The 25,145-nt window shown below is 38.5% G+C and overlaps 1 protein-coding gene across 3 annotated transcripts in view; it reads right to left on the bottom strand.

The window, feature by feature from the left end:
* The window catches only part of mdga1 (MAM domain containing glycosylphosphatidylinositol anchor 1), a 380,665-nt gene that overhangs the window by 210,929 nt on the left and 144,591 nt on the right, over positions 1 to 25,145 (bottom strand). For all 3 annotated transcript variants that reach the window (XM_008125164.3, XM_062973681.1, XM_016990606.2), the window contains 3 exons: positions 24,250 to 24,446; positions 12,889 to 13,021; positions 592 to 861 (listed from right to left, as the gene is read on the bottom strand). In XM_008125164.3, coding sequence (XP_008123371.1) covers positions 592 to 861; positions 12,889 to 13,021; positions 24,250 to 24,446 — 600 coding nt within the window. The remainder of the gene's footprint in view (positions 1 to 591; positions 862 to 12,888; positions 13,022 to 24,249; positions 24,447 to 25,145) is intronic.

The raw sequence follows: 25,145 nt of genomic DNA, 5'->3' as shown, positions 1-25,145 counted from the left end.
GTGCATGTTGTTTATATGAGTGTATTTTCCTTTAATCACCTGTGGACTTTTGGGGACCCTGTCCATCCCTGAGATAATTGGATTTTGAAAAATTGCACTTGTTATGGAAACAAGGATTGGTGAGAAAGCTTCGGTAGAGATACCTTTTACCCGTGATAACTTTTTCAGGAGTGAATTTCCCTTTCTAGGGCAAATTTATTTCACTTCCTGTTTTCTACCCACATTTGTAACCATGAGTCATTTGTAAGTTGGATGTTTGTAACTCGGGGACTGTCATCTACGGTATGTGGTATACACGAGTCATCTCCTGTCCAGGTACTAACCTGGATTGAGTGTACTTCCAGGATCAGATGAAATCTGGTGCCTTTAGGATATATAAGGCCTATGTATTAATCTTTAAAGCCTTGAAAAATGCATGTGACACAAACAGAACACAAACAGTAAAAGAACTTAGGGCAAACTCTGTGGTGATCAAGTAAGTAGCCATGAGACAGGTTTAGACACTGCCTCCACTATCTAAGAATCACAGTCTTGTAAAACTAAATACAAGCACCCAGACTTATCCCCAATTTGGTCTGCAGGTAGACGTACATCGCACCAGCAGATTCACTGTCTTCTTGGCTGGATTCCCCACATTGTTGATAGCAGTGCAGTTGTAGTACCCTGAATCTTCCACTCGGATACTCCAGATGGTAAGATTGCTCCCTTGAATCAGGCTGTTGCGGGGCATGGGGCTTGGTGAGTGGGACCAGATTACCCGAGGCAAAGGGTCTCCACCAGTTAATGAACACTGTATAGTGATATTATCTCCCGGGTTTATGACCAAGGTCTCATTCACAGACAACTTTAGTGATGGTGGTGCTGGAGAAAAAAAAAGAAGTGAGGGAGAAAAAGGAAAGACAGATAAATTTCCAGGAAGTATGAACTAACTTATTTTGTAACTGAACTTAGCAATGTTACTTTTATTTTATTACAGCTCCCAGATTCCTTAGCCATTATAGTCAATAGGTACACTAGATGGGGATTGTAGTCCAATTTTCCCATTTCATGTCTCTATATTAACTTACTTTTTTCTTAAATGCAAAAAAAAAGAGCTAGGCTGTAGATGAAATGAGTTAGTAATGTAGTACATCTAAACTAGAAATTGCTACAAATATTTCAAAACACACTATGTACTCTAAACATAATTTAAAACTAGTTAAAACAACCATAGCAGTATCATCATTTCTTGATTAAAAATGGAAATAATCTGTCAAAAGATTTCACTGATGAGTTTGCAGAACAGGCTGCTGTAATCCTTGCAACTGTGAGATTCTAGCTTAATAACAGACTTGCAAATCATTGAGTCATACAATCCTTTTTTTTTTAAAGTGTATGCTGGCTTTGTAGAAATTTGATTTTTTAAATCCAAAAATAAGCCCAAATTTGCTCCATCCTGTACACTTTTTTCACAACTTGGTTTGATGTTTTTGTTTTGTGATATGTGGATGAATTAAATTTTGGAGGGGAATAAAGAGTACTGAAAACAGTAAGATAGGGGTTGAAATCTTCAAACAGACTTTCAAAACACTTTAATTTGCTGATATGAATCACAAGCATCTATTGCAGGGGTCCCCAAACTAAGGCCCGGGGGCCGAATGCGGCCCTCTAAGGTCATTTACCTGGCCCCCGCCCTCAGTTTTATAATATAATATTTTTATATCAGTTTTAATAATATAATATATTGTATATACATATAATATTGATAATAATCTTATGTTATACAATATAACACTAATAGTAATACCATATAATAATATTAATTATATGTTATATATTACATATTATATAATAGTATAGTGGTATAGTTCAATATAGTAATATATAATGCTAATATTGTGTTATGCTAATAATATAATATATTGTATGTACATACAGCTGCTCTGAGTCCCCTTCGGGGTGAGAAGGGTGCGATATAAATGTAGTAAATAAATGCAGTAAATAAATAATTAATTTTAGACTTAGGCTCGGCCAAAGTCTGACATGACTTGAAGGCACACAACAACAACAACAACAACAACAACAACAATCCTAATTAACTTGACTATCTCATTGGCCAGTGGCAGACCCACACTTTCCATTGAAATCCTAATAGGTTTATATTGGTTAAAATTGTTTTCATTTTTAAATATTGTATTGTTCTTTCATTGTTGTTGTTGCACTACAAATAAGACATGTGCAGTATGCATAGGAATTTGTTTGTATTTTTTTTTCAAATGATAATTCGGCCCCTCAACAGTCTGAAACATTGTGGCCCGGCCCGCTGCTTTAAAAGTTTGAGGACCCCTGATCTATTGGAAAGCACTAAAAGAAATCTCACTGGAATACCAATGACTGCACTAAATCAAAACTGAATAAAAAACCAAATTGACAAAAATATCCAATTTGTAAAAGAACCATGTATGGGATGGTATCTGTATTGTGTTTTTCAAATTCAGTGTCAAAAATGAAATTAAAAACTACAATATTGCAAGAAAAAAAAGTAATCACAGGCCTGTGTAATGATTCCTATACTCACTTTGGCTTTATTGCTCAAAGATGGGACTACTCCTTTTGGGAAATTGTGGTATTTCTATGGTTAGTTTGGTAGGGATGCTAGCAAAGTTTGCCCAAACCAGGCAAGGAAATCTAGATAAGAGGTGTTCAGATATTTAAGGCTCCTCAACACCTGCCCAATTCAAATGAAAATCTGAATCTGAAAAGAAATTTCTTTGTTCATTCCTGTCTACAAAAACACTTCCTGACCACACATCTTTTAAATACACTGGCTGAATTTTCCTCCCCTTTCAACAAATGGGTCAAGAGTTGCCATAGAGGCACACTTTTCTCTTCCGCATTATTTCAATAAATAAGTGTGCTGGCGGAAACAAGGCTGGTGGATAAAAGGAGATGTAGCTTTCCCGAGGAGTGTAGCCATGGGAGAATTATTCAGCGTTTCATAGAAATGAAGAGAAGAAACGGAACACAATTGTCTCCTTGCAAAATGTACCTGCTATTGATGCTGTAAATATTAGGAAGAATGTCTGGATGATAAGGGCCATTTGATAGTGGAACAGATTGCCTTGTAGGGTGGTGGACTCTGCTTCTTTGGAAACTGGATGGTTATCTTTTGAGATTGCATTCCTGCATGGAAGGGGAACAGACGAGATGGCCCTTACGATCCCTTCTAACTGTAAGATGCTAACCATGAGAAGTAATGGGTTCTGAAACCCCACGCTCCTGCTAATTCTTCCTGATTTTTCAGTGCAGAAGAACAGAGGGAATTAGATGCTTTCAATCACATTTGGTCGCAAACTGGTCCTTTCCAAATCTGCATTACTTCATTTTACTTTTCAAAGCAGATTTGTGCTATCTAAAGCTTTCTCCCTGTGGATTGAGCTCTCTTGCTAGCTCAAATTTTTGCAATGAAAAGGCAGAGTTCCTTTTTGCTTGCTCATATCCTCCTTTTCCACCACATCTCAGCAATTGGTGTTAACCTCTCAGGACCACCTCTTTGCCCTGTGTACATTCCAAATACCTATCTCTAACCTCATTCACAAATCCTTGAGCCTTCCCTTTTATGTAAGCAGTCATGTTATGAATGGGCAGCTCCTGCTTTAGAATACTTAACCTAGGCCCTTCTGATTAATTCCTTTTCTCTTCCACATCCCTCAACATAGATCCACAAGGCCTTTTTCTCTGTGTTTTTTCCATCTAATCTCTCAAAGACCCTTTAAGTCTCTTTGCTGGGGCCATCAGAGATGCCAAGCGGAGCTCAGAAAAGCAACAGCCACTGGTACAAAGGCTGAGAGCATGTTTTAAGTAACATTCATAATAATGCAAAATAAGATGTTGTTACATATTCATAAAGCGTGATTTAACAACATCATTATTTCTGCCATCTCCTTTCCTTGGACCCTGTGTTAATGAGTTGCACTGGGGTTGCCTTCAATTTCTAATTTACAACTCCTGCAAACAAAAAGTGGGAGGGTGTTCTCTCCTATCCCTAAAGGGGCACAATCCTGCATATTTCACAGCAACCTTTGTCTTAACACTCTGAAGTAGAGGTTCTCAACCTTTTTCAGTTACGGAGCCCTTATTAAAGCAAAGGTTTCTCGTAGAGCCCCCAAAAATGTTTATACACACACACACACACACACACACACAATAAAAGTGAAAATCTGTATATGTGTATGTGGTGGAGGTGTCCACTTACACAGACAGCCTCCTGCCTCCACAAACAGTCACAAATCCCAGCATTCAGGAGACACAAATGGCCCTCCCTCCACTGACATGCAGGTTATAGTGAGTGCTGTGAACATGTAGCCCAAACCCTGTCAATGTCCTCCTCAAACACTATGGCCTACCACCCAAGGAATGCTTTCATTTGGGGACCATTTCATTTTAAATGTTTCCTCCACCACAGGCATGCATCCAGTGTTCTTTTCTCTCTCTCTCAATTGGTGTGGAATATGCATGATCCTGCCCACTGCCTCTCCTTTAACCCTTTCCTATTATTCTTAACTGTCTGCATAAAAAACCAAACAGAACTGAGCAGCAAAAGAACAGGGTTTGGGGGATTGACTCAACATGATGGAAGTTATAGTTCACCCTGAATCAAGTCAGAGCACTGTGACCTCCACTGACAATGGACCTGGACCACATTTGGCACACAGAACCCCTATGACCAACAGAACATACTGGAGGGATTTGAGGGGAATTCACCTAGATGTATAGCCATTGTAGGTACTGGGATTTTTAGTTCACCTGCAATCAAAGAGCACTCTGGACCCCACCAACGATGGACCTGGAACTAACTTGGCACACAGAACCCTCATGGCCAACAAAAAATACTGGAGGTCTTTGGAGGGATTTATAGAAACTGTAGTTTATCTACACCCAGAGCACACTATGAACCCAAACAATTATGTATCTGGACCAAACTGACAGTTGTTTCGGGAACACTGCCCCGGGAATCTGGGAGTTTGAGTTCACCCTCATCCAGAGAGCACTAAACCCAACCGATAACGAATCTGGACCAAACATGGCACACAGTACTAACGTGGCCAACTGTGAATACAGAGGGGTTGAGGGTAACTGCCCTTGGAATTTGTGAGCTGTAGTTCACTCTTATCCAGAGAGCACTACAGCCAGATGATGATGTATCTGGACCAAACCTGGCGCACAGATCCAAAATGGCCAACTATGAATATTGGCAGGGTTCAGGGAGGATTGCCCCACGATTCTGGGAATTGTAGTTCACCCACACCAAACTGAGAATACCTAATATCAAAAAACAAACAATGCCTTTTTCAACCCCAAGGGCCATCCAGTCCAATCTGCTTCAGCCATGCAGGAAAAGCACAATCAAAGCACCCCCAATAGATGGTCACCCAGCCTTTGTTAGAATAATAACAACAGCAGCAACAACAGTAATAATAGCAGAAATCCCAGGAGCCATTCAATTCAACTGCCTTCTGCCATGCAGGGAAAGCACAATCAAAGCACCCCCTGAGCGGTGGGAGGGAAATTGGGTTTTGGAAGCAAGCAATGGGGAAAAGTATCTGGGCTGCAAGGAAGGTGAGGAAAAAAGCTTTTGGTGACAAGAGAGATGGGAGGATTTTATATGTTGGCAAAGGGTAGATCTGCATGAAGCTCAAAGGATTGACTGATAACAAATTAGAGAGATAGACAGCACCCTGGCAACATTTTGTTACGATGGTAGGTAGCATAGAGTTTGGACAACAACTCTCAGAATTCCTCTGCCATTGTGGCCAAGCTGGAAGGAGATTCTGGGAACTGTGGTTGAAAAAATAACTTTTCTTAATTCTGGAACTGTACACAAATCGAATAGAAATTTAGCAGCTTTCTGAAAGTATGGAAATGCCCAAGCTGCCCATTAAGAACAGATGATAACTGGAGCACTATTTAATTGCTCCAATCTTCAGAATTAAGAAGGTATGGCATTCCAAGCTGGGCATTTTCTCTTTCTGTTGTAAATAATGTATCCCACATTGGGAGAAAAGTGTGATGTAAAATTAATCAATCAAGATCTCTACTGTTTTCTATTGAGTGATTTGCTTTTGTTTCCCCATTTTCAATAAATTCCTTCCTACCTGTGGTATGTGCATATTTGTGAATTTTGTATCTGTGGATTCCTTCCCTTTCCCACCTCCATAGACCTGCTTTCATTCACCCATTCACCTAGCCACTTCCATTTAGAGAAAAACTATATTCCCCTTTTTGTTTATTTGGACCTCCAATATACATTTGGATTCATTTTAAAACTTTATGCACTGCCTGAATGCATCCCTACTACCACCATCATTTACTAGAATGTACTTGGATCCCATTTGAAGAGAATGTCAGGATATAAGTCAAATAAATAAATTACAGAATTTTGCACAAACTGAAAATGTGCACAGTTTTTATACATATGCTTAAAGCCTGCAGACTTTTTTTAATGCAGCTGGGGCCACCTGGTGAAGTGAGGTGTAAGGTGAAACACCAATTGCATCTGGCTTCTGAACAGACCTGAAAATGTGGGTCAAGATTTGTCTGTCAGACCACAGTCTGAAATCAGATTCCTCACACTTCATTAGCTGCAGGTGAGTTCCATTTCTGAGGACCAGCATGGAAGAGGATACAGTTTATTGCTGCAGTGTGAAGCCATCATCTTTTGCCCTTGAGCTAGCTCAATAGTAGTATTTTTCTTGACATAATAGGCCCTCACTATGAAAAAGGGAGGGAAAAGCCTCTGAAGCTTTGGTTTAGACAACAATTCAAAATTATACTTTTTATTTTATGTTAGCTTTGCAGCCTTAATAGCAAAAATCCTGCTGAGCAACAACATTTTATTTTATTTTTCTCAGTAATGTTGCAAAATGTGACCTGATGGGACTGGCGCTGCCTTGGGGCAGCTTGTTTATATGTATGGCTGGGAGGAAAGAAACCTGTAAAACTGCCACCTGCACCTTGTAAAAATGCCAGCAGCACTTCTCCAGGCAACTGAGCTCTGGCTCCGTGGCACAAAATCTAGGTTGAGCTTGGGGCCCCACCTACATTCACATCCCCTCCCTTCCAGTCTGCCCCCAGCTAGCTGATGGAGGCTAACAATATGCAGCAATTGTTATGCAGGAGATGAATCTCATTTATTTGTAACCTGTGGTGCTTCTTTTTGTTCTCAGCTCAGAAAACTTGCTGGCGAAGTCAGCTAAGGAAAAGGGGGGGGGGGAGTGCTGAGACCAATAAAAACAAAGAGTCGCTTTCAATTGCCTTTGAAGTCCAATTTGCTGCAGTACAACTGCAGGAGAAATCTCTGCCTGTGCCGCTTAACTTTTCTAAAATCATGGGCCCAGCAAGGAGGGAGGGAAGCAACAGTTCCTATCATGCTCTGAGGTTGGACTAGTGCCCTGGATAACTGACGGTCCAAGTAGCTGACTGCATGCAGGTCCTCTTTTGTGTATGTCTGTGCCTTCAAATCACCTGTGGATTTATGGCAGCCTCAAGAATTTCATAGTGTTTTCTTAGGCAGGAAATACTCAATGGTATGGCAGTTCCTTCCTCTGAAATATAGCTTATAGCAATAGTATTCATTGGCAGTCTCCCGTCCAAATCCTAATCAGGACTGACCTTGCTTAGCTTTCAAGATCAAGCAGTGATTGTGCATCCATTAATAACAGAAAATTGAGGGGAGGTTAAGTGTGTATCTCTATTACGTTCCTAAATAGATACTCGTTTCTGGTTTCATAGGAAACTCCCTGGCCATGGCTTTAGAGTAGGTATGGATAGTGGTTGAACATCCAGATTTTGTTGGGTGGTGATTCTCAACATTCCTGAGACCAGCAACATCCCTTCTTTAGTGATTCTACAGAAAAACGGGTTAGTAGTTATTTCTGCTAATTTTAACTGGTATAGGTAAGTGGTTGTGGACTGGAAAGGATTTTCATGTGGCAAAGTTATCCTCATAATTTAAAGCAAGATATCCTATATTGTAATGTCTGCTAAACCGTAGTTTCATACCCTCTATTTATTTCTTTTACATTTCAAGGCAGTTCCTTTTCTCACTAAATTGTCTTAAACTCAAGAAAATCTAATATTCCATACTAGAGTAGCCAAGAAACCGCCTAGTTCATTGGTCAATCTCTCGGATTTAGCAAGAAATAGCCCCAGACACCAACAGGTTAAACGAGACATGACAAAGGTGAATAAAAATATTCATGATATGAAAAAAATGGATAGGCAGACGGCTTCTACTAACCTAACATAGGGTTACAATCAAGATAGCTTCTATAGATTTGTTCTTAAGTTGAATTTAATGTAAGTTGGAACAAGTACATTACGCTATGTAACACAATTTTTTTCCTGGGTTATAAATGCCATTTTCTAATTGGTTCTATCATAAAAACATAGAAAAAGTTTATTAAACTGCAAAAACTGTTTTTGTAGAACATCCTGCAGCACATTTTGCTATAGTTTTTCAATAAATATCTCATTGAGTCTCAACCATTTCAACGTAGTTTGTGGTAGCCACAAACATGAAGTTTCTGGAGTCTAACAACTACTTTCAAAGAAAGTATTAATCAAGCAGGAATAATACTTTCAAACCAGAAACAGATTTTTCCCCCAAATTTTGTTACATAGTGTTACTTTTTTTAAAAAAAGTTTTGGATAGCATAGAGTAGGGTTAACACATTCGTAATATTTACTATGCTGTCTGTGACCCTATCCAAAAGATTTCGCCTCTCCAAAAGATTTCACCTCCTTTTCTGTCTCGATAACAATTGGACTTTGAAAAAAATGGGTTGTTGTGGAAGCAAGGATTCTGGTGACAAAGCTTCAGTGAAAACACCTTTCCCCCATAACTCTTACAGAAGTGAACTTCCCTTCCAAGGGTAGATTTTCCTCTCACTTTCAGTTGTCTCACACCCGTTTGTATCTAGGAGTTATATGTAAGTTGGATGCCTGTACTAGAATCTTAAGTGGAATGGTGGACAGATAAAAGATACTTAAGAAAGCAAGAACTGTGGAATTCCCTACCACAAGAAATTGTTATGGCTGTCTTCTTGGGCATCTCTGGGTAAGGATTTGTTAAGTGCATGGAGATGAGGATTCTTTATCACTTGTGATGTGCCTAATTTTCTATAGTATCTAGCAGAATGTCTCTGCATACCAGTTCCCAGGGAGCACACATAGAAGGGTGCTGTTCAACACATGACTTACTGGTGGGATACCCATCAGTACCTCCTGACCACAGTGTGAACAGAATGCTGAACTACAGAGGTCCAATCCACCATATCTAATCCCATATAGATGCCTAAAGCAGAATAGCAAACAACCACCCCTACAAAATAGCATCGAAAGCAAAGCAGGTTATTTTGGCATATGAGGTGCGGGTGGGATTCCTCAAGCATCACTCCCTATCTCCAGCAGTTTTTTTTTTTAATGCAGTAACAAATCAACAATTTCCTACCATTTCACATGCAAAATCTGTTGTTCAGCCAGTGGCCTCATTATACAGTAACAGTAGGGCTCATCCTGGCTATTATTCTTTGGTTGTTCTCAAAGATTACTTAAAGGATCTTTCTCTACACCAACATATTCTCCCTCATCTAAAGAGTTCCTTTCTTATGAATCCATATTAAGGGTGTGTGTTTTGTGTTTTGGTTTTCTTTGCAAGAGAAACATGGCAAACAAATTCCAACTACTGCTGCAAACAGCAAGGTTACTCTTTCTGTCTTGAATAGGGCACATTTTAAATACCCGGGCATTGGCCTTTTCACACCCCCAAATATAACATGGTCTTGTTTACTTGTGTTCACTTCATTATCCCGTATTGCTCCTAAAGCTTTCCGTCCTTTATACTAAAGCCTCACACTAGCCATTTATGCTCCAAAGGCCACAGTTCACTGTTGAAACATATGCTCTGCATGCACAAGGCTCTCCATTCTTTCTCCTTATAGAAAAAAAAATCATAATTCATGGGAGAGAGGAGAGATTCCCTCTGGTTCATAAGTCACTACTTGGTTACACATTAAAATGAAGAAGAAGAAGAAGAAGAAGAAGAAGAAGAAGAAGAAGAAGAAGAAGAAGAAGAAGAAGCTGCTTTAGTGTGTTTTGAAAGCATTTATGACTTTTTATAGATAGCTGAAGAATTATATGGCAACAGTTAAGTTGAAGTGAAATTCTTTTCTTGTTTGGTTTCTTCCAAAGCGGGGGATTTTTGGAGTGAAATTGGCTTCACCAATCCATCTTGCAGACATCTCTCCTTATCAAGGTGCCAAAGCTGGTATACACTGCTACACAAGAGTTCAACACACACAACCATAGCTGAACCATTTGTTGAACCCTTCTCTGCCTCAATCACACGCAGAAGGTAGTCTGTATTTTAAGAGCAAAAGGGGCAGAACAGTGTTACATTTCACAAGGGGTAACTACCTGTAGCCTGCTACCCCTGACCTGGCATTTTTCTTTAAATTGCACACACTTCTGGTATTGAAGAGGAAAGCAACACTGGAGATAAACTGCTGGAAAGTCAGCTGGAAGCTGGGACAAGATTTGGAGTGCAAATGCTAAATAGTACAAGGTTCAGGCTACCTTTTTAAAGAGGTCTAGCACACATCATAGAACAGAGTAACAACTTTTGCCACTCAGAACAGTCAGTAATGTGCTAGATATTATACTGGAAATAGTGGAAGGTCATGTGGCCAGCATGACTGCATGGAGCACCGTTACCTTCCCGCCAGAGCGGTACCTATTGATCTACTCACATTGGCATGTTTTCGAACTGCTAGGTTGGCAGAAGCTGGAGCAACAGCGGGCGCTCATTCCACTACCGGGATTTGAACCTGGGACCTTTCGGTCTGCAATTTCAGCAGTTCAGTGCTTTAACACACTTCATCAATTAGGGAGACTTAAAACTTAAAAACCAATATTGTTTTGAGCTGGAAGAATTCATCTTCCAGGAGGATTCCTAGAATACTATTTAGTTTGAAAACAAGGCACACATTCATCACATGAACATTTTAAAAGGGTGCTGTCACTTTTTGTCACTGTGCTGTCAGAGCTCACATGGAAGCTGCCAGAACAGGCAATGGCATGAGTGTATCCTGTAGGTGACATTCTGCCGACAAGTGCCTTCATTGAAAACTCAGCTGATTTGGGAAAATAGTAAATAAACTTATTAACTTTTGATGTAAGGCTTTCATAAGAGTGATTAGAAATACTCGATTCCACAAAGGCTTTATTTGTTCATTGAAGGTTATAAACAAATAAAAATTGATTAAAACAATACCAATATTTAAATTTTCTAAGCATATTGAAATGCTCTTTGACAAATCATAAAAGCTGTGTAAAAATAATCCTAGAATCCAGTTTAAAAACAGTTAAAATCCATTTCAAGCACTGATGCCAGCAGAACCGCATTGTTTGACTGCCCCTCCCCCCCTCAAAAAAAAAGCCTTAAAAGAGATGGGCCCAGCCTAACTTCACTGGGTGTGGAATTCCACGATTGAGGTGCTACTACAGAGAAAGCCCTATCATGCGTACCCACCAACCTAACTTCATGAGGTGCTAAGATTTGTAACAGGTCCTCCTCTAAAGTCCTGAAATTTCTGGCAGACTAACATGGAAGGGAAGTAATGTTTTGGATATATCTTGGCCCCATGTCATTTAGGGTTTTGCAGTCTAACATCAACATCCCAAACTCAGTTCAGAAGCAAACTGACAACCAGTGCAGTTCTTCAAAGAGTAGTGTTATATGGTCTCTAAAATGATCTCTGACATCAGTCTAGCTTCTGCATTTTGCACTAGCTGCAGCTTCTGAACAGTTTTCAATGGCAACTCCATGTAAGGTGTATTACAGCAATCTAACTGAGTGGTAGCCAAAGCATAAGTCACTGTGACCAGATCTGTACAGTATTCCCAAGAAAGGGCATGATACTTAAAACTCACTTTCTGAGGTGCTCCTATACATACAAGCATGCAAAAGTCTTAATTGTAATCAGCTTATATTATCCATATGTTGGATTCACTAAGATATCGGATATCCCCCTCATGAATGTGTCTCTTCCCTGCTATAGCTTCATCTCATGGGGTCAAATGTTTTAACATAGGTGCTCCTATTGACCTTAATGAATGGAATTCATATGCTAGGGAAAAGCTGAATGAAAGTTTAGTTTCAGTAGTTTTGTGATAATTAAACCTCAAAATTTTCTTCATTTTCAGAAAGAACCTGAGGGTGTGTGTGTGCGTTGGGGGGGGGGGGACTGAGCATGTGAGCGAATGAAATGGATATATTCATCCACTGTGGTCTGATGTTTTGAACTGCTGTGATTCTGTGTCTTCAATTCATTTGCAATTTGGAGATCCCAAAACCCCATGAAGAGTTTTTTTTTTGAGGCTATGAGGGGTGACTTGCCTAAGACAGCCCAACAGGTTTTCATGGCAATGTGGGGAATTGAACCCACTGAAACCATTATTCCATGTGGCTCCAGTGTTTTGAAAAACTGACCACTGGAAATCTGTGGTTTTAATATATTTTCATATTAAAATTTAAATTACAGTTGTCTTTTTTTCCTATCATTGTTCAGATTCATTTGGCAGCCAGGCACAACTTGACCCTCTCCATGATAAGAACAGTTATACTTACTGTATTTAGTGGACAACTTTGTTTCTGTTCACTTCTGAAGAATTCATCAAAATCCTTAAAGTACACATTTTGGAACGGAAAGAACGCAACGTTCCAAACCCATCCCCCACAATGCCCCCCCTCCCTAACAAATGTAGGAGTAAGCAAACTGAATTGAAATTCACACTTATTAGTGAGAAATATTTCTAAATGGCATTACCAGCAAGACTTCCTTGACATACCTGTTGTGTTGGTAAGAGCAAAGGTGATGGACTTATCAGGAATGCCACACACATTTCTGACAGACACCTGACATGTGTAACTGGCATAGTCTTGGGGCCGGAGATTTTTCAACTTGAGGACTTTGGTTTCTCCCTGGATGATGTGAAAAGAAAGAGATAGATTGAACCGTGAGCAGATATAAGTCTTGTAAACAACCTCTACAGCTTCTTTTTCAAATACCTTTAAGACACATCATACAGTATTGTCTGATCTTGTCCTTCTGATCACAATTTGAAGCCTCAGGGTTATGGAAAAGATTGGCTGAAGACATTTTGTTGCCTGAAGCAAAAGATCAATCATCCCTTTGCCTATTCCAAATGTTGCCAATGGGACAATGTCCATTATCACAATAGAGGCCAGAAACCTAGCTTACGGTGTGTGTGGGATAGATTTCAGAGCACCCCTAGACTTTGCAATATTCCCCATATTGCACAGCACCCAAATAATTGGCCCTAGACCCCATCATCCATTACCCGATGCAGCTGCCTCACTTTACTAACAGTACAATTTGCTTGATATTAGATGGAAAAGTATTGCATGAATCAAACAGAATGTATCAGAAATAGAAAACTATAGCAATTCTTGCCATAATAAAGAATCCAAAAAGAATGGCCTGCAATCATGGGAATTACTACAATTCTGTGTTCCGGTGCGTACATGTACTTTTCAGCTCCCGTGGCACTTTTCCATGTTACCGTGAACCTAAAATAGCTGCATAAAACAAGTTTGACTGCAAAAGGAAAAAGCTATCAAAAGAGCACAAAAGGTTTCTAGCTAGTCAGTTTCTTGAACAGTTTTTGAAGGTGAAAGATGGAGACTGAAGTTCTAACCTTCAAAACATTGATGGGGAACCTTTGCCTCTTTGAATGTTTTAGCTTATAACTCCTGTCAAGAAATTAGGGCTTTTTTCTTTTCCTTTTACTCAATGCCTACAGTAGAAAGTTGTGCTGTGCTGAAGATGCACGTAGGCTGGCAAGTAATTAGAGAGGAAATGAAGTGACACCTGGCTATCTGCAATATTAATGGCAGGAACCTGGTATCATCAAGGACATGAAAAGTTGTTACAACGCCTGTGTTCATTACATAAAAAGATATAAAGGAATCCTGCCATACCTTTGAGACTAATAGAAGGATCTTTCTAACACAAGCTTCCACGGGATCCAATCCATAAGATTCATCAAGTTAACTTTGACTCGATTCATCTCAATCCCAATTGAATGTCTTAATTATATAGACTGCCCACCAGCTGAAGAAAGTTTTGAACTAAAGATCAAAGTAATAGAACTTGGAAAATTAGTATCTTTAAGTAGCAGATTGGCCAATTTTTGAACACCCAAGATATGGTTCGGTTTTGCCTGGAAAATGGTTCATGGCTCCTTTCTTCTGAGTCAAAGCTTTGGGGGCTACTACAACATGGCCTTTCCTTGGGTCCCATTTCCTCATGCTCGAGTCTAAACTGATCTATGAAACCTTAGTCTTGAATTCCTAGAAAGTAAAGTATGGTGAGGTTTTAATGTATTTGAAAGTTTGTTTTCCTGTTTTGAATGGCAGAGGCTTAAAATCCAGCAACTTACTATGCTATCACACCAGGGCTAGTTTGCACAGAGCCCTGCATTTCTGCCACCTGCAGAATTCTGCAAAATGCAGTTTAGGAAGGCAAGGACCTCTGTCCCTGATCATTCTAAAGGCCTTGCCCTAAACTAAGAATTCCCAGAATTCTGCAGATGGCAGAAATGCGGGGTGGCCTGCTTTAAAGCCCTGATGTGATAATGTCGTTACTCTTAATTGTATAACTGAAAAGTGGTTTGCATGATTCCTTAGTTGCCTCCCAACTTGTCTACTGTAATTCACTCTATATGGGGCTATTTTTCTGTGTTCACTTTTCTTTCTTTCCCCTCCCTCCCTCTTTCTTGTACACACACACACACACACACACACACGTGAATGGCAGCCAGACTATCTTTCTTATCATGTAGCCTCCCTAGGATGAAGACAAACTTTACTGCTCAGATCCAGTTGAATTGCATTCTGCTCATTTACAAAACTGGTTGTTTTATCAGATTGTTTTTCTGAAACCAGCTTCCTTATATACACACTAATGGAAAAAATCTGGTTACTAGTTTTTTTCCCATTCTCTCGGTGCCCTTTTAAAAAAGTTTTACTTAATGACTGATATATTCCTCTCATAAAAATCAAAGCAACAGTTCTACAACTCCTATTCAAATAAGGATGGAGGAAAGGGCTACTATTCTTGTGTACACTTTTTAAAGTGATAGTAATTCTGATATTGCCCTGCTGATTCTTTGAGAGTCATTGGATGAATGTCGTAAGAATCCATCTGAGATTCTTTTCACATACTCATATTTTTCTTTGAAAGTCTGGATCAAAACAGCCTATTAAAAACAATTCTCTGTCATACCTTTTACTTTGAGCAGTAAATCCAGTGTATCCATTTTTTTGTTTCTAATATGCTTGTAAAATCTCTTTTTGTTTCTAAAATCATTAACGAAACTAACATTCTGCCCTCACATTTCCATTCTGTCATAGTAGCATTGAGTTGATAAATACCTCTTTTGTAATCTCTACTTTATCCTACTGTGTATAAGCTTTTATTTTGTTTTGGAATAATTAAAAGTGTCTCTCTGGGGTCCCCCTGGTTTATAATGATCCTTTCATTCTTAACCTCATTTGCCACACAGCTATGTTTTTTCTGTAACTTTACAGTCTTTTTGACATCTTTTTCTATTAAACAAATCTTTCAACAGGGCTTTACTGAATAACTTTTAAAGATGTCATGCGAAATTAGCCATAGTGCTTTAGATATGTCAATATTATCATTGAAGATCAGGAACTTGGAAAACTTTCCCGCTGTTCTATGTTGTTAGCTCACCTTTGCTTTTTTGGCTTGAATTACATATGTTTAGAAGAATGTTTTTCAATGACTAGATTACATATGAACTCACCCATATTACAAATTCATATTTATTGGCTATGGCATTTGCACACCAATATGGGGTCAAACATATAACATTTGACTTGGATGAACAAGATAAATATCTAGGAGACTAATATCCCTGTGGAAAAACACCTCCCTGGAGAATGGTTGCTATACTCTGGGAACAATGGCATTTACAAGCTGCCTGTCAACTGGTGATTTATGCATGCTTTGTATGCATCCAATTTATCGATCAGTGAATGCTGGGTAAATGTGTAGAAACTCAGACTGTAAATCAGTTTACAAAGCCTCAACTATTAAGTCTACAATTCACTTGCTATTGTACCCAACTGTCCAAGCCTTGTTTTAAAGATGAATATGTGTAGCTGCAACCCTGAGATCCAGAAAGCATGCAAATGAGTGTGACAAAGTACTTCAAAAGTCTTATGCCTCTATTTGCTATAGGATCGTGTAATCTGACACAGGGTGAATACACATTCTTCTTATTGTCATTGTTTCTGTCTTGATAATTTGTGTTCCTATCTAAGGCTCCCAGTCCCAGCCTGTCAAGGGAATGGACTAAGTGATAGTCTAAATACAATAGAGTCTCACTTATCCAACACTCGCTTATCCAATGTTCTGGATTATCCAAGGCTTTTTTGTAGTCAATGTTTTCAATACATCGTGATATTTTGGTGCCAAGTTCGTAAATACAGTGATTTCTACATAGCCTTACTGTGTATTGAACTACATTTTCTGTCAAATGTGTGGTATAACATGATGTTTTGGTGCTTAATTTGTAAAAGCATAACCTAATTTGATGTTTAATAGGCTTTTCCCTCCTTATTATCCAACATATTCGCTTATCCAATGTTCTGCCGGCCCGTTTATGTTGGATAAGTGAGACTCTACTGTACCAGTATTTGAAATTATTACGTCAACTAAGGGCCCTTCCACACAGCCATATGTGCAATAAGTAACCATGAATCAAAGTGATTGACAAATGAAACGGCCCTGGATTATGATCTGGATGGCATGATCTCAATTGTTGTTTTAATGAGTTATGTTTTAATTGTTTGGTTTTAACTGTAACTGTTTATTTTAATATATGTGTATGGCATCAAATTGCTGCCTGTTGTAAGGCCGCCTTGAGTCCCCTCTAGCGTAAGAAGGGCAGGATACATATATGGTAAATAAATACATAAATAAATAAATAAATAAAAACCAGAATATCAAGGCAGAAAATCCCACAATATCTGTTTTGAATTGGATTATTTGAGTCCACACTGCCATATATCCCAGTTCAAAGCAGAAAATGTGGGATTTTATTCAGCTATGTGGAAGGGGCCTGAGATTGGTAGAAATAGAGACAAGCAGAAAATCACTCAAATGATTATAAGTATGACCAGCAAAACGCTCCCCCAACTCTCGCAACCAGACTATAAAAACATTCCACTCCCCAGTTTGGCTCAAGAAGGCAAGTATTGGAACAAGAAGCAAATGAATCAAATTGCATAACATAGCAGTACAAAACAAAGGAGATAATGACTTCTGTGCCCAACAAATGCTGCTCTGTCAGCCCAACTGAATTGCATCTAAAACGCATAACCATTTGGTGAAGCTAGTACCAATAGCCTCACCAAAAATGGGTGTACAAAAATGCAATCACTTAACATCATTATTCCGCAAATTCAGTGAATCTTTTACAAAATGATTATCTTTCATCAAGATGCTCTTATCCAAAGCTTGAAAGATAAGACAGAGAATCTATTCCATCAACTAGGCTATGCTAAATAGATATATTTTCCATTATGATTTCAAATGGATGCTAGAAATAAGAGAAATAGAAATGCCTAAGGATATCAAACCTTTATATGCCTGAATAGATACGTTCAGTCCCTCCACAGATGAAACAGTATTCCTTAGTGGATAATTGGATTAGTTATATTGTTTAACATGGCAATATGTTAAACAATATGTTAACTATAGAAAAGCCTACTAAAGGAATACAGATGGCATCAGGGTTCAGTCCCTAAGAAGGTGTAACATCTTTCTTGCCATATTACTGCAATAGATACTTGACTATAAGTTTATCTCATTGATAAGTCCAAGGCCAGTTTTGTGGCCAAATTTAATGAATTTGTTGCAATTAACAGATAAATCAAGGATAAAATGGATAAAAATATTTTTTTTCTCTCCTTTTAAAAATGCATAGAGGGAACATACTTGAAAAGAGCTAAAGAGGAAAGGATTAGTTTATTTGACAGGTATAATTTGGATTGGGAGTGTAAATTGAATCATTAATCATAAAAAGTCTACATTTATACAAATATAGATGGGGTAAGTAATATAAATGAGGGAAAATAATAAGAATGTGGTCTGGAAAAAAGGCCTTCTATTAGGGACCCAGAACAAAGGCAGTGACAACGTGCCACATGTGTGACAACGCACCACTTGTTTCCCCAAAGTGTCGGGCCTTTACAGGAGGGAAGAGTTTTCTCCCTCTGGCAAAGGCCTGGCCTGAGAGAGAAGAAGGGAGGGAAGGGGAGAGAGAAGGGAAGAGGGAGCCTTGCCGGCCGCTTGCCCTTCTCCTCGCCCTGCCTTGGAGCCAAGTATTTTCTGTTGGTCATGTGGATTCAAGGTGCCAAGTTTGGTCCAGGTCCATCATTGGTGGGGTGCAGAGTGTTCTTTGATTGTAGGTGAACTATAAGCCCCGGCAACTACAATTCCCAATTGTATACACACATATATAATATTCACCTCTACCTTCTACCTTTTATTTTTCAGTGATTGGTTTGGGGGGGGGGGGGCGCAAAAATACTGTTTGCTTACACTTGAAAATTATCTAGGGCCGGCCCTGTGTATATGTGATTCAACATGTTTGTACAACAAGACAAAAACAGGACAATATCAGTTGAATGCTCTTTTTATTAATGATGATTATAGAAGATGTGTTTATTCTGATTCATGCTGTAACCAAACATGGCTTTCTCTGCTGGTGATCTCACTGGGAGCCACATCTTAATGACTCTGTTAAAAATTTGCTACTACTGAAATTTTTGCTGGGGAATGTGGCACATGTGGAGTATGTGCCTTGCTTCCCAGGAGAAACAAACACATGATAGTCATGTCTCTGCTGGAAAACAAGATGCACATTCCTCATGTATCATATTTTCCAGAACAATTTAGTAATGGCAGGAAAAAACCCAGAGGGGCACACACCTATTTTAGCTTTTCAACCATCCTTCAAGCTGCCTTTGACATTACATCATAACTCTAGTTATGTCTGCTCACAATTAGGTTACACTGAATTCTGTAGGATTTACTTTCAAGTGACTAAGGATTTCAACATTAATGTTTAAAGTTAAGAATAAACCAGGAGAAAAAAAATCATCATTAATTTTTCAAAATTTCTGTATTTCAAATAGGATATACCCGTATTTACTTGAGTCTAATGCGCCATCAAATCTAATGCGCACCTCAGTTTTCAAAACCCTGAAACCAAAAAAAAGTATTTGCTGGCAAATGCAATGTCCAGCGACAAAAAGTGCACTCTTCGTAATTTGCCCAAAAAAGGTGCGCACTACAGTGGCTGCATGCTTGTAATTCCTTCATTAAAAACAAAAGAGTTAGAATGCCAAAGTGTTCAGCAATGGAAAAGAAAACCTTGAGGTGCATCTATACTCTAGAATGAATGCACTTTAACTGCCCTGGCTCAATGCTATGCGGTCACGGGAGGCTGCCAAAGATTGCTGATGCCTCACCAAACTACAAATCCCAGGGTGGCATAGCATTGAGCCAGGGCAATTAAATTAGAGATGATGTCCCCTCAAATATTAGCTCCAAGTTCTCCTGAAGTAGCTTTCCCTTTTACTTTGACTCAGCACTAAAATCTATTACACGAACGACCAATAACTAAGACAAGAAATTGTCAACCAATATGCTAGTTAACTGACAACAAACAGGCAAGAAATGCTTTTATATGTGTTGTTGAAGGCTTTCATGGCCGGAATCACAGGGTTGTTGCGTGTTTTCCAGGCTGTATGGCCATGTTCCAGAAGTATTCTTTCCTGAAGTTTCACCCACATCTATGGCAGGCATCCTCAGAGGTTGTGAGGTATATGGAAAATGGTCATACAGCCCAGAAAACACACAACAACACAATACTTTTATAGTTCAAAGGTATTATAAAGTTAATTCAGAAATACTGAACTCCAGAAAAAGCAAAGTATAAATAATTCCTAGACTATATCACAAAACATGAGATCCTGCCTAAATACATTTCTTAGAATATTCATTGGAAAAGAGAGTTTCATTTTCAGCAAAGGCAGAATGCAGACAGAGTATCTTCAAGTATTCTTCCTCTGTCTCCACTCTTCTCTGTGTGGTAAATGTATTGCTCTTTGAATATCTACTATGCTCTATGTGGGCTCTTTAGGAAATTCTTTTGTGTGGATATTCCATTTTTAAAATTCTGCTTAGATTTTTTTAAAAATTAAATAAATCTTGAAGAAGTCTTTTATCTTGTCCTTTTAAAAAAAATACAGTATCAGCGTAATATCAATCAGACACAGAAATGCAGAAGCACTCCATTTAAGAAAGATGTCACATTGCCTACGTAGCTGTGAAATGTACCATTAGCCTGTATACCAGGATAGCGAAGACATTGCTGTCATCCTCATTTATATCCCACCATTCCCTATAAGAAGCAGTTTATGAAACTTTGCACTCTCTCCTATCATAATTATGTACATAGACATACATATGAATCAGTTCTGAGTTACATAGCAGCATTGTATAATGTTGGTGCTTACAACCCATAAGCCACATGTCACCCTCTATAACCTGCTGTGGGCCTACCTATAACCTGCCTAACCTACCTACCTACCTACTGAATTGTAAGAGGGAGTGGGTGGATTAGAGCCTTGCCCCGAGTTCTCGCTATCTCTCAGCCTAACATACCACTAGGGATGGAAAAAATATTTAAAGACTTGGGAAAAAGCAGACTTCTTGAATGTAAGAAAGCTTCAGTGAGGAGGATTCTTCCAAGTCTTGTTTTGCCCTCAAGTCTTCAAATTGCCTCAAGCCATTATCCAGCCCAGACTCACCTGTTTTCTGCTTCTCCCTCAATATAGTAGCTGGCAAGAGAATAGGATGAGGAGGAATTGCCACTGGTTGGCCTCTGATAACTGGTGTATTGATTATAACAGGGGTCCTCAAACTTTTTAAGCCAAGGGCCGGTCCACAATCCTTCAGACTGTTGAGGGGCCAGATTATCATTTGAAAAAAAAATACAAACAAATTCTGATGCACACTGCACATGTCTTATTTGTAGTGCAAAAACAACAACAACAACAATGAAAGAACAAAACAATATTTAAAAATAAAAACAATTTTAACCCAACATACATTTATCAGGATTTCAATGGGAAGTGTGCTCCTGCTTCTGGCCAATGAGATAGTCAAGTTAATTAGGGCTGTTGTTGTTGTTGTTGTTGTTGTGTGCCTTCAAGTCATTTCAGACTTTGGGCGAGCCTAAGTCTAAAATGTATTTATTTATTTACTGCATTTATTTACTATGTTTGTATCACACCCTTCTCACCCCAAAGGGGACTCAGAGTGGCTTACAAATTATATTTACATACAATATATTATATTATTAGCATAGCACAATATTAGCATTATATATTACTTTATTGAACTATACCACTATACTGTAATATTATTAGTAATATATGTCATATAGAATATATAATTGATATTATTATATGGTATTATTATTAGTGTTATATTGTATTACATTATAATATTATTATCAATATTATATGTACATACAATATATTATATTATTAGCATAGCACAATATTAGCATTATATATTACTTTATTGAACTATACCACTATACTGTAATATTATTAGTAATATTATATGTCATATAGAATATATAATTAATATTATTATATGGTATTATTATTAGTGTTATATTATATTACATTATAATATTATATGTATATACAATATATTATATTATAAAACTGAGGGCAGGGGCCAGGTAAATGACCTTGGAGGGCCGCATCCGGCCCCCGGGCCTTAGTTTGGGGACCCCTGGATTATAATATCATCCTCCAGGACATCTAGGGGACTCATGGTATTCTGGCAACATTATCCTTTGATGGGTAGCCTTCCTGGCACAGCTGCAGGTCTGATTTATTGGTTTCAGCGGTAGCTAGAAATGCATTAATGTATTTCAAATTTATAGGTCAACTATGTACATTCCTAGATCGAAGGTTATGTGGTCATAATGAGTTACATTCCATTAAGGTTACTGTAAATAGTTTTTGGAAGGCTTAGCTAGTCCACAATGTTGCGGCCAGGTTGTTGATGAGGAATGGTTATAGAGAGCATATAGCTCCCTTGTTACAATATAGTTTTACTGGCTAGAAGTTCATTCCTTTAAAGTCACTGTTCAAAAGTATAGATTATGGCCTACAAAACTCCATATGGCTTACATGCAGGCTATCTGAAAGAACATAAACTTTCATAAAAGCTTATCTGAGAGATCCTGCCACCATCTTTAACTGCCACTCCACTGACCGCTGAGTAGGAGGGAGCCAGTCTACCAACCAGGCACTCTGCAACAGCTGCTGAGAGACTCTCCTGCCATCTTTAGAGGCCATGGTAGTGCAGGGGTTAAAACTGCTAGGTGCAGGATATCTGTTGAGCAGAGGGTTAGCAGTTTAAAACTGCAAGTTGAGGTGAGCTCCTAGCTGTCAGCTTTAGCTTCTGCCTACCTATCAGTTCGAAAGCATGTAATGCAAGTAAATCAATAGGTACCACCTCAGTGGGGAGGTAAAAGGGCACTCCATGCAGACATGCCAACAACGATCAGAGAAAGTCTATGGACACTTTCAGCATGGAAAAATGGAGCAAGAGCACCTCCCCATGGTTGAAGTTAAGCATCTCCTCCAGAGGGCAGAGATGGAAAGGGTATTGAATATATTTGTTACTGTGTAAAAAACATTGAATGTTTGCCTTATACAGTAGAGTCTCACTTATCCAAGCCTCGCTTAACCAAGCCTCTGGATAATCCAAGCCATTTTTGTAGTCAATGTTTTCAATATATCGTGATATTTTGGTGCTAAATTCATAAATACAGTAATTACAACATAACATTACTGCGCATTGAACTACTTTTTCTGTCAAATTTGTTGTATAACATGATGTTTTGGTGCTTCATTTGTAAAACCATAACCTAATTTGATGTTTAATAGGCTTTTCCTTAATCCCCCCTTATTATCCAAGATATTCGCTTATCCAAGCTTTTGCCGGCCCGTTTAGCTTGGATAAGTGAGACTCTACTGTATATGTAAACTGTAATCCGTTCTGAGTGCCTCCAGGGAGATAAAGCGGAATATAAATAAAGTGTATTATTATTGTTATTGTTGTTGTCTTGATATTTTGCAGAGTACAACTGCAGATATGAGAAACAACTTTATTGCTAGTTTGTATGGATATGTGAAATGGAAAATAATAACAGACTCTATTGGAATGAAGATCGCTTGCCCTGGAGGACATAGAAAATGAAAACAGATGACATATTTTGTTGGACACAGATAAGTGTGGATACTGATACAGTGGATTGTACTGTATTTATTTATTTTTTTAGTGTAAATGGTTTTAGAGATTAGGTTAGCACCCACCCTGTCAATCTTCTGCAAAAAACTAAAAACGTGGATGTTCTGCTGTGCATTTGACTAGACAATCCCCTAAATAACCTGGCTGCAGTTGGGACATGAAATCTCGTCCTTGCACTTTACTATTGTCCTCTACCCAAAGATATTTTTCCACATCTTACATCACTCACCTCTACTCATCACACTTATGCACTTTATCCATTAGCCCTATTTTCAAAGTGAGTTGCACCACCCGCCCATTAATGCCTAGAAATGGACTTTATTTCAGGCTGATTGGATTTGGTTAGAGCTTGTTTTTATTTTGTCACAACTGCTATACTGTTATAATTGTTGTGGTTTTATTCTCTTTATGATATTGTGTATGTATGTTAATGTGTTCATATTTTACAATGTTGACTGGGCTCATCCCCACTTTGAGTCCCCTTGGGGAGATGGAAGCGGGGTATAAAAAGGAAGTTGTTGTTGTTGTTGTTGTTGTTATTGTTATTATTATTATTTTAATTTACTTATATTGATTTTAAATGTATAAGACTTGCAAAGAAGGGTAGGGTATAAATATTTAAATATAAATATTCAAACAAGCAAATAAATAAAAAGTTCCTTTTGTAAAACTCTACGTAGCAGTGTACAGTGTGTCCATGTCATGATAGGAAACATAGCAATGCCAGTTGGAAGGTTAAGGCACCTCTCACCTGTGTGTACAATGGCTCATAGATATCAACTCCATTGTCCTGGCTGTGGGAAAGAGTCTCAGAACCCCGTCTCCAGATGAAGCGAGCAGGTGGATTGGAGTTGACTGTGCACCGCAAAAAGACGGTCTTCTCCTGGTAGAAACTGCCACGTACATCACTTATGGTCTGGTGGACAGTGAGAACAGGCTCATCCAAATCTGTAAGGACAGAAATGAAGGAAGAGGCCCACAGCAGATATCAATTAGTATCAAGGCTGGCTCAAGAAATTTTGCTGCCCAAGTCAAAGGCCAAAATGATGAACCTCCCACAAAAGCCAGCTGGACCACCAAATGAATCTGACTTCAACAGTTGCAATGGGATAAAGGGAAGCAACCTAATTTATGGGGAATTAGATGGACCTGTGAACTCAAGAGAGATGACTGGGAAATAGGCTTTCAGGGTACTGGAATTCCCATTCCAGAGAAGTTGGATTACTATCCTCCCTTGCTATCTTCTTGCAGGCAAATAAAGATTGCTTTAATTTAAGAAGCTTTAGAGGGCTGACTGCTCAAGTGGAATTGGTCACACATAAAGTGATAGGTTTTCCATTTGCTGTTTTCTTTTTCATGGCTATGTTTTTAAACAATTTTTAATTTCTTGATTTTTAATTACATTTTTAATTATGTTGTGCTGTTAATTTTTATCTCTTTTATGATATCAATTCAACAGTGACTTACAAGGTTTCTTTTTTCATCCCAGCAGCAATGAAAATTTGGGCAAAATCTATTGCTGATATTGAACTTGATTGCTCTGGAGATTCTTTTATTCAATCTAATTTTATCTATTCTAAATTTTAGTACTGTTGCTTATATTTAATGGGTTATATTTAAATTGTATTGATTTTTCATATGCAAGAT

Source organism: Anolis carolinensis, chromosome 1 (genome assembly GCF_035594765.1).
Source record: "Anolis carolinensis isolate JA03-04 chromosome 1, rAnoCar3.1.pri, whole genome shotgun sequence".
NCBI classification, from domain to species: Eukaryota; Metazoa; Chordata; class Lepidosauria; order Squamata; family Dactyloidae; genus Anolis; species Anolis carolinensis.
The sequence above is the reverse complement of the archived record's forward strand: the minus strand, read 5'-3'. Positions and strand labels throughout refer to the sequence as shown.